General features: G+C 36.5%; 1 protein-coding gene across 6 annotated transcripts in view; it reads right to left on the reverse strand.

The window, feature by feature from the left end:
• Window positions 1–5,883: 5,883 nt before the first annotated feature.
• The window catches only part of LOC149779926 (rhomboid-related protein 2-like), a 164,131-nt gene continuing 154,773 nt past the window's right edge, over window positions 5,884–15,241 (reverse strand). For all 6 annotated transcript variants that reach the window (XM_089936628.1, XM_089936626.1, XM_089936629.1 and 3 more), the window contains exon 11: window positions 5,884–9,998. In XM_089936628.1, coding sequence (XP_089792754.1) covers window positions 9,841–9,998 — 158 coding nt within the window. In that variant the 3' untranslated portion in view covers window positions 5,884–9,840. The remainder of the gene's footprint in view (window positions 9,999–15,241) is intronic.

Genomic DNA, 15,241 nt, shown 5'->3' on the forward strand with positions numbered 1-15,241 from the left:
GGCCGAAAGGGAAAGGATAGAATGGGAAAGGGGAGCTGAGAGGGAGAAGATAGAGTTAGAAAAACAAGCAAGGTTAGACGTTTTGGAGGTAGAAGAAAGATTAAGGCAACGAGATCATGAACGTACGGTAGAGTTAGCATTAGCTAGAAAAGGAGAATACGATTCTGCCTCTATTAAATTAAAGGGTCCCAAACTACCCCCCTTTGACGATGAAAAAGATAACCTGGATAGTCATCTTCATCGGTTTGAGCGGTATGCCGAGAACCTGAAGTGGAGTCGAAATGACTGGGCACTGCATCGCAGTGCTTTATTAAAAGGTAAAGCGCTGGATGTGTACTCGCTACTTCCTAGACACGATGTGTTCAAATACGACGTCCTGAAGTAAGCACGTCTAAAAAGGTACGAGCTGACTGAACAGGGTTTTCGTAACATGTTCAGGTATATCAAGCCCGAGAAGGGAGAAACGTTTGATCAGTTCATCGTTAGAATAGCAAACTATTTTCAGCGGTGGATTGAATGCAGCAAAGCGGTGAAAACGTTTGAAGGGTTGACTGATTTCTTGCTCAGAGATTAATTGTTGAACACAGTTGGGCGGGAACTAAGCCAGTTTCTGAGAGAGAAAGTCTATTCAAACGTACAGGATATGGCTAAACAAGCCGATTTCTATGCAGAGGCTCATGGGGGAACCCAGAACGTGGTTTCAAAAGATTTTAAGTCTGGAAACCAGTCTACGAGACCGATGCCTAGGGAGCTTGTGAAATCAGCTGAGGCAAGTAGGTCAGTTAGGGATACAGGTCGTCAGGGTATACAATGTTTCTTGTGTAAGGATTGGGGTCATGTTCAAGTAAAATGTCGTAAAAGAAAGGGACTTATGCATAAGGTAGCCGTGGCTATACAGAGTAAATGTATATCTGATAATATGGTGCAGGTAAAACAAGGTATTTATACACTTGGCACGTGTATTTTCCCCGAAGCGCGAGTACCAACCGCGAGAGGTTTCGTGAACGGTCGAGAAGTCGTAGCATTACGTGACACTGGTTGCACGTCTGTAGTGATCAAACGTAGTCTCGTGCAGGATAACCAAATGTTCGGGTGGGAGTCCCCATATATGCTACTTGATCAAACGATCAGTCGCATTCCCGTAGCAAGGATCACGGTAGAAACACCTTTCCTAACCGGAACTGTAGATGCCCTTTGTCATTAAAACCCTATTTACGATCTGACGATCAGTAATGTTGAAGGTTCCCGTATTCCAACCATGGCAGATTTCAGGATACCTTTGACCCAGGCAGTCGAAACGCGAACGCAAACCAGACGAGAGAAAAACGTGTTTCAGAAATTAATAGTCCCTGAATCGATCTCCGGAATTTCGCGTGATGAATTCGAACGACAACAAGAACGTGACGAATCCACTAAAACTGTTACTGAGAAAATCGCGTCCGGCGCAATTAGACACTACAAGGGTGGGAACAGCTCGAGATTCGTTCGTAGGAACGAGCTAATTCATAGGGTGTTTAACACTCCGGAGGGTAAGAGGTATTGGCAAGTGGTCGTACCCCAGAGATACAGATCTCAAGTAATTAGGGTGGCCCATGAGTCTAGCATGGCAGGACACCTAGGTAAGGCGAAGACCACCAGTGGAGTAGTCGCTGAATTCTACTGGCCTGGTGTTAATGGCGATGTCACACGGTTATGTAGGTCTTGTGATGTATGCCAGAAAACCGTATGTAAGGGAAGGGTCACAAGGGTGCCCTTAGGACACATGTCATTAATAGATACACTGTTTAAAAGAGTTGCGGTGGATACTGTAGGCCCAATACAACCAGTTACCGAAAGGAAGAACCGGTAATATTCTTACTCTTGTGGATTTCGCAACCAGATATCCCGAAGCTGTAGCGTTACCAACTATTGAAACGGAACGGGTGGTTGAAGCATTGGTTGACATCTTCAGTAGGATAGGGGTGCTAGAAGAAATCCTTACGGATTGTGGTTCCCAATTCACCTCCGACCTCATGGGTGAAATAAGTAGGCTGTTATCAATCAAACAGCTAAACACTACCCCATACCATCAGATGTGCAATGGACTTGTAGAGAAATTTAATGGTACCCTAAAAAGTATGCTACGAAAGATGTGCGCGGAACGTCCGCAGGACTGGGACCGCTATTTGAACGCGATTCTGTTCGCGTACCGTGAAGTACCGCAAGAAAGTTTAGGGTTTTCACCCTTCGAATTGCTGTATGGAAGAACAGTTCGAGGCCCGATTCGGATACTACGCCAACTATGGACAGTTTACATCGCGAGCGAGGAAATAAAAACTACCTACCATTACGTGTTAGATCTGCGAGAGAAAGTGGAAAGTACATGCCAGATGGGACGCGACGAATTAATGAAATCGGGACGCAGATATGCCAAGTATTATAACCGCAGATCGCGAAATAGGAAATTTCTTGTAGGAGATCAGGTTTTATTGCTTCTTCCTACTAGCACGAATAAGTTACTAGTCCAGTGGAAAGGTCCTTACGAAGTTAAAGAGGTCAAGAATGACATGGTATATAAAACTGACATATACGGTAATTTAAAAACATTCCAGGTTGTCGCTATTCGAGTTTAACATTTTCCCCCGCTGAATACGAGCTTTTTAGTCCGAGTATGTTGAACTTATTAAAAGTTTTCGAATCCATCAAATCTCTAAGGTTTCTTCTGTAAAAAGCATTACCTTCATCAGCTTGCAATACTGCAGGTACTCTTTGAGGATTTATTTAAAAATATCGTGTATAGTGTCATACCTTTTTGGTTTTCGAAAGTATATCAAAAACATCAAACACTTTCAAAATTGGTTTTTGTCGCATATTTGTACGTCAACAACGTCTGCCATTTCGAGTTTCGGGTTTGACGACAACTAGGAATACGCTTTTCCTTGAGAAATTGCGCTAAGCAGCACGGAATTCCAAATTATTACAATCCTTCTCGATGTTTTGATACCAGACTTTTGATAGGAAAATATCTTTAGAGATTTTGATCGATGTACAGATATAGTGTATGCCTCGAACAAAATGATTTATAGCATTAGACGCATGACAATATTTATCTTTGTTACTATTATTTTGTTGGGGGTTGTTCTTAGGCAATAGTTTGCCATTTTCGAAGGCAAATTCTCAAAGGAAGGCTTTTTACATACTGTCAACATCTTAAGCTAGTTTTAAATCGTTGCATGATGTCTGCGTTCTACCTTTGGGAATGAGGGCCTAAAAATAATATTTTGATGAAATAGTGTGTTTCTTTGCTGCTTTTTCTTATTTTTATTTTTGAAGCTGCATTAGTAACATTTAATCATATGTGTCTAAAACTGAGAATATGAAGGTAGAAATGACGTATAGAGTTCTAATTGACACGTGAAACCATATTTCACAGGAATAAAGTCCCTTCTGAGCCGTTGCATGATTCACGCATTCCAGTTTTATCAATTACAGCATTAAGAAAGCAGTAGTTCAAAATATAACTGTGATATAAATAATAAGGTTAAAAAGTTGCCATATGTCGAAGTTAGAAATCAAACTATTATCTGACACCATTATACATAAATAAAAGTAATACATGTAATAACTAGTCTTGACCTAAACAAAACCTCTTGACCCAATACAATTATTCTAAACTGTTAAAATATAGTTGAAGAAATATCCGTGACCCTGCAACTATTATAAATAATGTAAATATAATAAATCAATTGAAACTATCATGTTCCTCGCAGAGTGAAAGCGAACGTTTGTCATGCCACGCTATTAATTATAAATTAATTTCTCCAATGAGCTTAGTGTCCGAGGTTTATGTAAGAAATACATTCTCTTATACTTTGCATACAGATTATTTCATTTATAAATATCAATCTGAGTTTGTTTAGGTCCGGTCAAATGCTCGTGGACTAATTGAACATTATCACAAAGTGTGTTGTTCTCTTGGTTGGAATGAAATCACGTGTTTAACTTTCTTGATGTAAGGAAAGATTTTGATAGATTAGGGATTACATAGGTACTTCATAATTTAAAAAAGTGAAACTGATAAACTTCAATCATGGTTCGACATCTACTAATCAAATTGCTCTCATTGTTTTCTTTTATTATTGGACTTTAGTATCATCAAACTATTAAGTAATTGCTTGGGTTCTCCAAGATTCCGTGTTAGGGCAGTTGTCATTACTTGTTTATGTCCGCTATATAGCAGACAACGTCAGTTTGCTTGCTTGCTGATATTACTTATTTTTCGATTTCTACTGCACACCATTCACACGTATAAGGGATGATACACAATGATTTTGAAATATTAACTCATGGTCACTTGCTCATTACATTTAACAGTTCGAAAACAGACAAGAATAAGTGTTGAGAATTTATAATGGAAAGACAAGAGAGTTCCGTTCAATTTTTAATTTTAATGTTTTGTAAAATGCAGTTTACTTGCCATAATCAAGTGGACTTTGTTGTGATTTCCCCATATATCTATCTTTGACAATCTATTGCAGTATACATGGATCACCTTACACACACTAAAAATATACAGATTAAAAAATGGGCAGTAAGGCACAGTTAAGTACTCAAACCAATGTGTCAGCACAAGAGTTTGTATATATAACTCGTGACTTGAGTTAGCACTTTATCACGGCATATATATGTCTGAGTCCAAGACTAAGAAATTTCTTAGACAAACCATTTCTTTGCATGAAAACAATATTCATAGGTACTGTAGCATCTACCAGCTAAGAACTAACCATAGTTCTGACTTTTCATAACAATGTAGTAGGAAGATCACGTGCTAAAGACCGACATATTGAAAGCCAATTTCACCTTTCACCCAAATTTTTCCATGATACTGAGAGAAAAGCTTCGTTTACGTTGTGAATACAATACATCTTTTATGAAATGTTTGGTATGTATAAATGGCAAAAATTCTGTTGATACTTAGCGCCAAATTTTCTTCCATATTCGGAGCTTAATTGAATCACAGATGAATGCACCAATTTTCGAGTTCCTAAAACATGCGCATGAAGCGGCTAATGAAGATGAATTTACTAATCAAAAACGTCATAAAAAGCAGACTTCCTTGGGTCAGGATATCCAGTTTGTTCGTTGTTTTTTGCAATCAGCACCAAACGTTAAGTTCTAGCAGTCTGTATACGAAAGAATTAACATTGATTTTAACACTGACTTTATCTAGTAAACTGAAACGACTAATAAAGGGAATTTATGGGATTCTGTAGACACTTTAGAAACTTCAGGGACTACATCAATGCTAATGCTAATTCAAGGACATATGACTGCGGAATTCATCTTGATCTATACGTGGCGCTGAAAACCATTTGAAGGCTTAAGTGACCACACAGCATATTTGCAAACTCTACCTCTATTTCTTCCTTAAATCTCAAGATTTAAGAAAATTTCCACATTCAGAATGAACATTGCTACTGTGGATTCCCAGTCGGAAACCAGTGCTTTCAGTCATGCATTCATTATATCAACTCCACACAATATAATAATACTACTACTAATAATAACAACAACTACATCGCCACTCTCCTATCGTAATCTCGTGGCTTGATTTTGAAAATTTCTAAGTTCAAAGAAAATGTTTAATCAGGGATTCATACACCTTAATCGAACAATGATTCCTGTACTGAAACACACACCTCTGTAGCCCAACAATGCATAAATTAGGCTTTTAAAACAGCTTTGTCTTCATGCAAGTTTTATTCGACATCGTGTTTAACTCAGCAGTTATTTAGGGTCATGGTCACTGACATAACTGTGGCGCTTCTGATTCAAAATGGACAAAATTATTTGGGATTGGTTGGTTGGGAGAAGGAGCAATACACATAAAAAACGAACAACGAATTATAAACACGTCAAGTATAATTGCTCAAGATACAAGTCATGGCGACCTTCAATAACTGTCATGTTTCAGCACCGGCTAAGTCATCTCCGCTAGCCTAAGCTCGTTGATATATTCAGTTCAACATCAACCATGACAAAAAATTGCACAAAACAGTTATTTTACTTTTTGTTGTTTCGTATAAACATAATATAAAAAAATTATTAGATATTAAAACGCTATATCATTATTGCTAATTATTTAAAATAATATTTGAAACATCATTGCCTCCGAAAGTTCATAATCATCTTTTGTTCACAATGAAAAAACAGCTTAAAATGGAATTCATAAATAAAATATCATGTATTGGTTTGAAAGATAGGATTGAGCAGCTTGTCATAGTTCACAATAGTATAGAGATGTTCTTTAAAAGACCAACTTCACCAAGAACAAGTAAAATAAAAATGAGATTAACCGGTTGCTGTTTAAAAAGTGCATTACAGTTAGTCTGATTTTATCCTTTGAGTAGTTTTTCAAATAGTATTTCTTTTTACAAACATCAAAACATGGATAATTTCTGTTTTATCGAGCTGATCTAATTATGCCAATCTCTATACTACCTTCGTTAACATTCAAAATAAATTATAAGTACAGCTGGCATTCAACGTAAATTCCGCACACAAAGATACATTGGATAATTAGGAAAATATTGTCCGTCCATGATATTAACTTCAATAACCTTGTGAAAGTGTTTCATTTCAATTGTTTTCCCCTTATTTGGCAACTAAAGGTCTACGCATAGGATAAAGTACATGAAGTCATCATATTTTTGGTTGGTTCACTGGATTTTAAAGGCAATTTGAGCATATTATTCGCGATACCATAGCGAGGGTATGGGAGCTAGTTGTTTGTCCAAAAGTCACATATAGACAGCCGGCTCGGATTTGCATAAAAACATATCGAACTTGCGTTACGAATCCGATATTACCAAGAGAGATTCCTAAATATGTATATCAACAAATAGCTAGATCCTCTTAAAAAGGAAACTGTCAATGCATATGCAAGACACGTTTGTTATAAAGATTCGTGTATGTTACACAAACATATGCAGTCATTTAATGAGTATGAAGTGGCTTTATGTGCCCTGTTGACAAGCACATATGCTCAATAATGCTTGAATAGACAGCCCATCACACTTGTGCAACCTTTACATCATGTGCATTGGTGCTCGTTTTAGATATTAACATGTACACATGTTGCTGGTGTTTCGAAGACGCCTAGATAATTGCAAATGATGTAAATCCTGTAAAATAAATCGTGTTTTGAGTTTGCAATCAATTGTTTTAAGGTTTAAAGTCATACAAAAAGGTAGTGCAAAATATCATTCGTGTATAAAACATACATATATTGCAGAAAAGAGACAAATATCATTGGTTATAAAATAAGCTATAAGTCGAGTTTCTATCGAGTGGTGACAAACGATAAAAATATATCAAAATATGGATAAAAATGAAACATACAAAACAACTTTACATTCAGTAAAACAACAGACATAACAAATACGAAAACGTTAATTTGTGGTACTTTCGTGTACATTAAACAACATGCCAGAAGTAAAGCAGCAATACAAAAATGCTATTTGCAGCAACAAAGGACTGGATGCTGACAGTTATTCTCTCTCTCTCTCTCTCTCTCTCTCTCTCTCTCTCTTTATATCACCGTCTATCTTGCATGTCTTATAGGAACCGTCAGTACAAATGATTTCAAAATGCAACGGAATGGGAAAAATATACGCTGCCTTGTAATAAATTCATGAGATATTCTTCTTATTTATGTTCTGGCATGAGTGTAAGATTATTTACATGATATAAGGCACAAATCACCTTGATCTCAATTGTCGGATTGTCTATTGAGAGAATACAAGCTAATGTTTTAGCACATATTTATTGATCGGTATACTATCATTTAGAAAATAATAAAGGCAAGATCTATTATTTTGTATTTCCAACGACATTTGTATCATTTGGAATAATTGTATAATTTTTTCAAGACGACAAAGTCTTCTCATATTTGTTAATTAGCTTCTTTTTGTGGAATAGCATTTCATTAAACAGCATTATTTCATATGAAAACTCTATCTCCTATATATGGCTTATAATTAATAGCTTTCCATTAATTTAGCACCTAATTAATGATTTATAACCAAACTTTATTAGCAATGTTTACATCGCAAAGGGTCCTGATCAGTACAATGTGTTTGCCAGGACCGTAGAAAATCATCAATATCCTAAATGGCAATACACTCCCCTATATGATGCCATGACATGCTGCAACTTAAAGCCCTTCATGTACAAGGTATTGTCAATATATGTTCAGATCCAAAATTTACGTTATATGCTGCGGAACCAAACGATGGATGGATAATTATGGGCCATACATACCAAAATGAGAATAGGGAGCATTAGATATTGAACTTGTTCAAAATTTCATCCAACAATCGATTGCACCGCAATACTACATAAACTGTCAGAAATGTCATCAGGACAAGTAATCAAGGGATATAACTCCTGCAAATAATGCATGAAACTCTCGAAATCCACCCCTTCAAGAGCTCATCAAAATAAAGCTATATCCCAAAAAATATGGGGTGAAATAGAACCAATATTGGCAAAGTTATGCCGAGAAAACCGAAGTCAGGTAATATGTGGGAAGAAGTCTTGTAAATGTTGTTGATCAAATTCTCATCTATATAACTATTCGCAGCAAATGAAATACTGCAATCCTTAGTAAAGTCATGCTGCAAAACCAAAAGCGAGGATGACAAGCGATCTAGAGACATAACGCTTGTAAATGATGTCTTGGAATCCTGGAGTTTTGCATGTAAAATTTGGTTCACGTCTAATAATCTTTGAGAAGGTTCAACAGCGGGAAGTAATATTAGTGGAATAAGCAAATCCAACAGTTCCGAGTAGAGTTATCTTGTAGAAATCAAACTGATGATGGATGGACACAATGCGAGGTCCAAGTTAAAGAAAATACCGGTTATAAATTATTAAAATATTATATTACAGTGAGGCAGCAGTGTATGCATAAATTGACAGCTCCCGTACTCATATTTCTTCGGAACAATTACATTTTGTACATGGAACTTCCTTCGTAAAATAGTTTTGTATATGCTGTAAACTTAAAGCTGACAAAAGTAATATATTTTTCTTGCGGTAAACATTGTCTGTGTTCAGTGAATTAAACATTTTGAATCGAATAACTATTTAAGAAACAATCTCTTTCGTATGATTGCAAAGTGGTGTAAGGTAGATAAGCATGCTAACAATACTGTGATAATCTGGCCAGGAAGAGAAAGGATTGTGACTTTTACAACGTCATCGAGACCACTAGTAGATTTACGCCTTGTAAACGTATTCCTAGTAGAAGTCGCATGAGTCTTGTGTTAAACAAATGAAGTTATTTATTCCGTTGTGAAATGCTGCTATAGACAACAATGTGTGAATGTGTGTAAGATTATAAGCGCGCGCGTGTGTGTGTGTGTGTGTGTATGTGTGCCTAGTTAAAAGACTAAAGAAAAAAGAGCCCCTGAAGGATAGACCGTGCTAACTAGACAGTGGACTAGTATATGTGTTGATACCCTCCAGAACACTTACTGGAGAGGATAAAGAAGACCACGTATATCAGTATATGTTTTTAACAGAATGCAACCCAGTTTTTGGGTAGTTATTCTTTCCAAAAGCATGCTAATGAAAACGATATGGAAGACAATGAATGGTTTTATGGAAGCAAAACACAAAGTTTCCAACCTGTGAATGGATATGCCTTAGAAACTCTATCAATAAAGGTACACAATACAATGTCCCAAAGGTCGATCTAAGGACAACTACGCTTCCACCCTGTGGATAGATATCCGTGTACTATCCATTGAATAGGATACAGAAAATCATGGTCAGTGGATTTAGTAATGGAGAGTATTATGTCCAATTTGTAGGTGGATATCCCTTGTAAAATCCGTTGAAGAAGATGCAGAAGACCACGAACACCAGAAAAGCTATTACCATCACCAGTCCACATATCTTCTCCCAAGGCATCTTCCTCAGATTTTTCAGGGTAGGCACACCCAACATCAAACCTGTAGAGATGGACACATTCTATAATTGACAGTTATAATAGTAAATTGATTCAACAAAATAAAATTTAAATTTATATTATTATCAGTATTCGAAACTGAAGAATACAAAAGTGATAAGAAAATGTGTAGGTGAGTATGAAACAGATTTAGTCATTATCCTCATGTTAGTAAGCTATCTATTTTGTTTTTGATGGCCTCTAAAATAAGAAAGGAATTGAATGCTTGTTCTGTTTATGGGAATTTTAAACTTTTGTGGACACATTATTACTTTTAATAAAGAACATTTATAAGAAACTGTACAGTGAACACATGCTGTACTTGTAAATATGTTAGTAATTGTTAAAGCCAGAATCCACACACTAACATTACCTGTAATACTGATTTTGTTGTTTCCAAAACCTGATGTGTAAACAAATACTACATTATCAATTCGCAGATCCACGGAGTAACATTACCCTATATTCAAGGTATCCATGTGACATTGATTTTGTGATCTACAAAACATGTGTAGGAACAATATTATATTGTTTTTGTTAATGCACAAACCCATGTCGAAACATTTCCCTATTTCCAACGTAACAGTGTATCACTGATTTTGTAATCTCCAAAAGCTGATGGAGTATACTACTTTGTTAATTTCCAAATCCACGCAGTAACATTACCCTATTTGTAAGTTGACAATAACACATATTATGTGATCTACAGAATTTGGTGTAGTAACAATACTACACTGATAATACCCAAACCCATATTGTGACATTAACCAATTTATAAGGTAACAGTATAAAATCGACTCTGTGATCTCCAAACCTGATGTAGTAACAATAATAGTTTGTTAATTCCCAATAACATTTAGTAACATTACCCATTTCAAAGGTGACATTTTTTAATCTTTAAAAGGTGATGTAGTAACAACAATAGTAAACTGTTATTCCTCAAACCTATGTAGTAACACAACTTAATACTCACTGTTTTTGTGATCTGAATAACTTGATATGGTAACATGATTACTGACATGAAACTTGCCTCCAGAATAACGATGAAAATTATGAGTTGTCATTATTGTAGCTTTGTGAACTTCATATTTTAGCCATTTTGCGTATAGTAGTGTCAGATGATAATATATATTAGTGTCAGATGTTAATAGTCATTTTGGGATAAATCACGCGACTGTTCAACTTATTTCAAATAGTTTTTTATTATTTCAGTTTCCAGTGTCTCCTTTTATGTATATCTCATAAATATTATATCTTTCGCAACATGTCCAAAACGTACAGACTAGATAAACTAGGTTTTTAATAATTCTGGTCTACAGCGAAAATGCTTCCGAAATAAATGTAGTAAAACTTTACTAATTATGGGTCACAGAGAACGAAAATGGTGCTTAACAGTGTTGATAGTTTTAAAGATATGATACTGGGTCAGTATATACGACCATAGATTGGGGAACGGCAGCGGATAAGTGAGTTATAAACGGAAGGGGTCTCAATTTAAACCAGAAATGACTAAAATGCAACTTTGATTGGATCTATGAATAAATCTATAACTGGGTTTGCACAGTACTTGCCTTTTAGGCAAAACAATGAATGATGCAATATGAAGCTGGTATTGCGTCATACATGGTACGAATTGCATCATGTTATTCCTAAAAGTCATGGTGGATGCAATCATAACTAAGCTTACATCACTCTGCTGATCGAATTCCTCTATATCAGCTTTAGAAATCATGCAGTGTCATGCTCTCTGATTTGTCAGTGTTTGATTTTGCAAAGGGACACATTTATGTTTAGCCAAACTGAACAGAGATGCCTCGTAATGGTGGGAATAATGCATACATTGTCTGCTATGTTTGTGGTAAAGTGACGTTTGCATCACAAAAGCGCAGTAAAATATAACCACTATAGCTAAGAAAGCTTATCATCTTTATTTTGGCTGCAAAATTGGAGATCAGGACAAGAGGTGGGCCCTACACATATGCTGCAACACTTGTGCGACAGATCTTCACCAGCAGTTGAACAGGAAATGAAAATTTATGTCTTTTACAGTGCCAATGAATTGGAGAGAGCCAACAGATCAAATCAGCAATTGTTACTTCTGCATGGTGCCTCAAGTTGGGAAGGTGTCAAAGAAGAAAAAGTGGAGTGTGCATTATCCAAACATTCCATCAGCTGTACGCCCAGAGTGCCGGCTCCTAAGGCACCAGAATCATTCTAGCTCGAGTCAGACGAGGCAAATGAAGAGGATAAATCTTCTAGTCCTGAGCCATCAATGTGAAATGACCCATATTTTCACCCATTCTCGTCATATGAACCACACCTCATAACACAAGGTGCAATGTATGACCTTGTTAGGGATTTGGAACTGTGCAAGAGTAAGGCAGAGCTTTTGGTCTCCAGACTACAACAGTGTAATCTCCTGGCAGGTGATGTTAGGGTTTCCATGTTCCATGACCGTCAAAAAGATTTTGTCTCATTCTTCTTCATAGAAGGTGATCTTATAGCCTGCAACAACATCGATGTTGTGATCACAGCCCTCAACATCGTTCATGATCCAGATGAGTGGAAACTGCTAATTGATTCATCAAAGATGAATCTTAAATCTGTTTTGCTGCATAACAGCAATATTTGTCCATCAAGTCAAGTTGGCCATGCATTCGATACCAAGGAAACTTATGAAAACATGAAACAACTTTTGAGGTGTATAAACTATGACTAACATCAGTGGCAGCTTTGTGGTGAATAGAAGGTTCCTGCCCTCTTGCTTGGTCTACAGACCGGATACACAAAGTACTGCTGTTTTCTCTGCGAAAAGGATAGTTGAGTGAGAGATTCCTACTACATCAAGGGAGAGTGGCCACTACCACAGTCATTGGAGCATGGGAGACAAAGTGTTCAGCATCCACCACCTGTTGCATCAAGAAAGATCGTATAGTGTTACCACCCTTGCACATAAAGTTGGGTCTGATGAAGAATTTTGTCAAGGACATGGACAAAACACAAACAGCTTTCAAGTACCTCCGTGGAACATTTTGAAGGTTAAGTGAAACTAAGTTAAAGGAAGGTGTCTTTGTTGGTCCTCCGATTCGTGAACTTCTTCGAGAAGATGCATTTGACCGTGCATTGCGTGGCAAAGAAAAGACGGCATGGAAAGCCTTCCAGTTAGTGGCCAAAATGTCTTGGAAACATCAAAGCAGACAACTACAGGGAGTTTGTGGAAAACCCCTTCAAGGCACACAAAAGCCTTGGTTGCAACGTGTCACTAAATATACATTTTTACATTCTAATCTAGATTTATTCGACCGAACTGTTGAGCAGCGACGAGCACAGCGAGAGCTTTCATCAAGACATTGCAATAATGTAGAAACGCTATAAGGGCTAATAATGTGGGCACAATATCTGTGGTATAAGACATGTGGATGGTTTTGTTTTGTTTTCACATTTAATTCACGATCAGGCCGTCTGATACAACATGCTCATTATCCAACTGCGTCATGGTTGACTATATATTATAGTGCATTTCTAGAGTGGGTTTTAATTGTCATGTTTGAATTAACTACATAAAATTCCAGAATAAATAACACATTTTATCTCTGAAGCAGACGACTGCGAAAAAATTGTAGACCGGATTATAATCTGTCTTTTGCATCAATTTTCAGTGTAATTTTACTCATGTCCTCATTTTGCTATTTTCCTAAAATGTGAATGCATTTTCGTCTGATAAACAGCCCAAATTAAATGTTTTTTTGTTTCTTGTATTGTACAGAGCTAATACTTGGTTTGTGTCCTGTTGTAGTACCAGTGGTGATGTAAATGCGCCCCACTTGCGATATTAGACAAGCGGGAGGGTTTTTCCTTTACACATTTAATTCAACAAGAAGCCGTCTGATTCAACATGCTGATTATCTAAATGCGTCATGGTTGACTCTAGATTATAGATGATTCTAGATGACGTCAGAGGAAGCGTTTCCTGAAGACACGTCTAGACCAAAGGTGAGTGAACTTATGGTCTGATAGTGTTAACTGTAGACAATGATCTAACTCTAACATACAAACCGAAAGGCACACACATTTTTATGACCAGATATTCTCTATCCACTTACACCTTAGTAAGATTTGATGTGCACACAAATTTTCTGAAATAATGTATTAGGTACGAAAATACTTGTAAATGATTTCCTCGTGAGCTAAATAATTTAAAACTTCACCGTAAATACTTAATAACCCTATTTTAAGCACATTCCACCTACTTAAAGAGCTATAAATGTTCCAATAAACCTAAATAATTGGCTATGGATGGAAACCTGTTATCAGAGATTTGTTGTGTCTATAAACATAACATTCCCTGCCAATAATCGGTTCTTTATTTCAATTGCGTGAGAGCATGAACTGCCGAATGCAACATCCCACACTAGGGTGGCTAACATCATATTTAAAAGGGAGCACTCCTACTAGGTTTAACAGCAAATAGAGATGTACCCATCTATCCTAAACAATCAATAATTAATTTTATCGAGATAATCATATACAAAGGTAATTTCTCATCTAAGACATTGATAGCTACAATACCACCTAAAATAATTTAGTCTAGCAGTAAACTGGTCCGCTGAATTATCTCTTTCCTGTAGACAAGCAGTGAATACAGATTAATTTATTACTACGTTTTAGACAATCAGTTTTTACTCTTTACTACCTCAACAACTGCAGTTACTCAACTGTAAAGCTGTTACTACCCAGACCATGGCATGATCATCTATAAATGTGTTGGTGCCCAAACAACTTCATCATTGAATATACAGTTTTTACTGCTCAAACAACCTCATCATCGAATATACAGTTGTTAATACACAAACAACCTCACCAACTTGCACGAATTTACATAATTTTGTATCGTTGGGCTACATTAATAATGTTTACAAACTTTTCAGTTTTATTTCAGTTTTTTGAGTACTTTTCAAATTAATCATAATGAAATAAAGATCATTTTACAACAAAACACGTTTGCGGTGATGATTTATTTTAACATCAAATCTATTGAAATAACGATTGTGTCTTCTGTTCTGTTTTTGTATTGATTAAATACAGTTCTGCATGAAAATCTATTGTTGTTGTTCCAAGGTTTAACGCCATTTTTCAGCACAATATAGGCTATACATGGCGGCCAGTATAAATGGTGGAGGAAGAACCCTGGAAAACCCTGGGAAGAACCACCGACCCACAAGAAGCTACTGGCAGGCTTTCCCACAT

Source organism: Sinohyriopsis cumingii, chromosome 16 (assembly GCF_028554795.1).
Source record: "Sinohyriopsis cumingii isolate HCF-2022 chromosome 16, ASM2855479v2, whole genome shotgun sequence".
In the NCBI taxonomy this organism is placed as follows: domain Eukaryota; kingdom Metazoa; phylum Mollusca; class Bivalvia; order Unionida; family Unionidae; genus Sinohyriopsis; species Sinohyriopsis cumingii.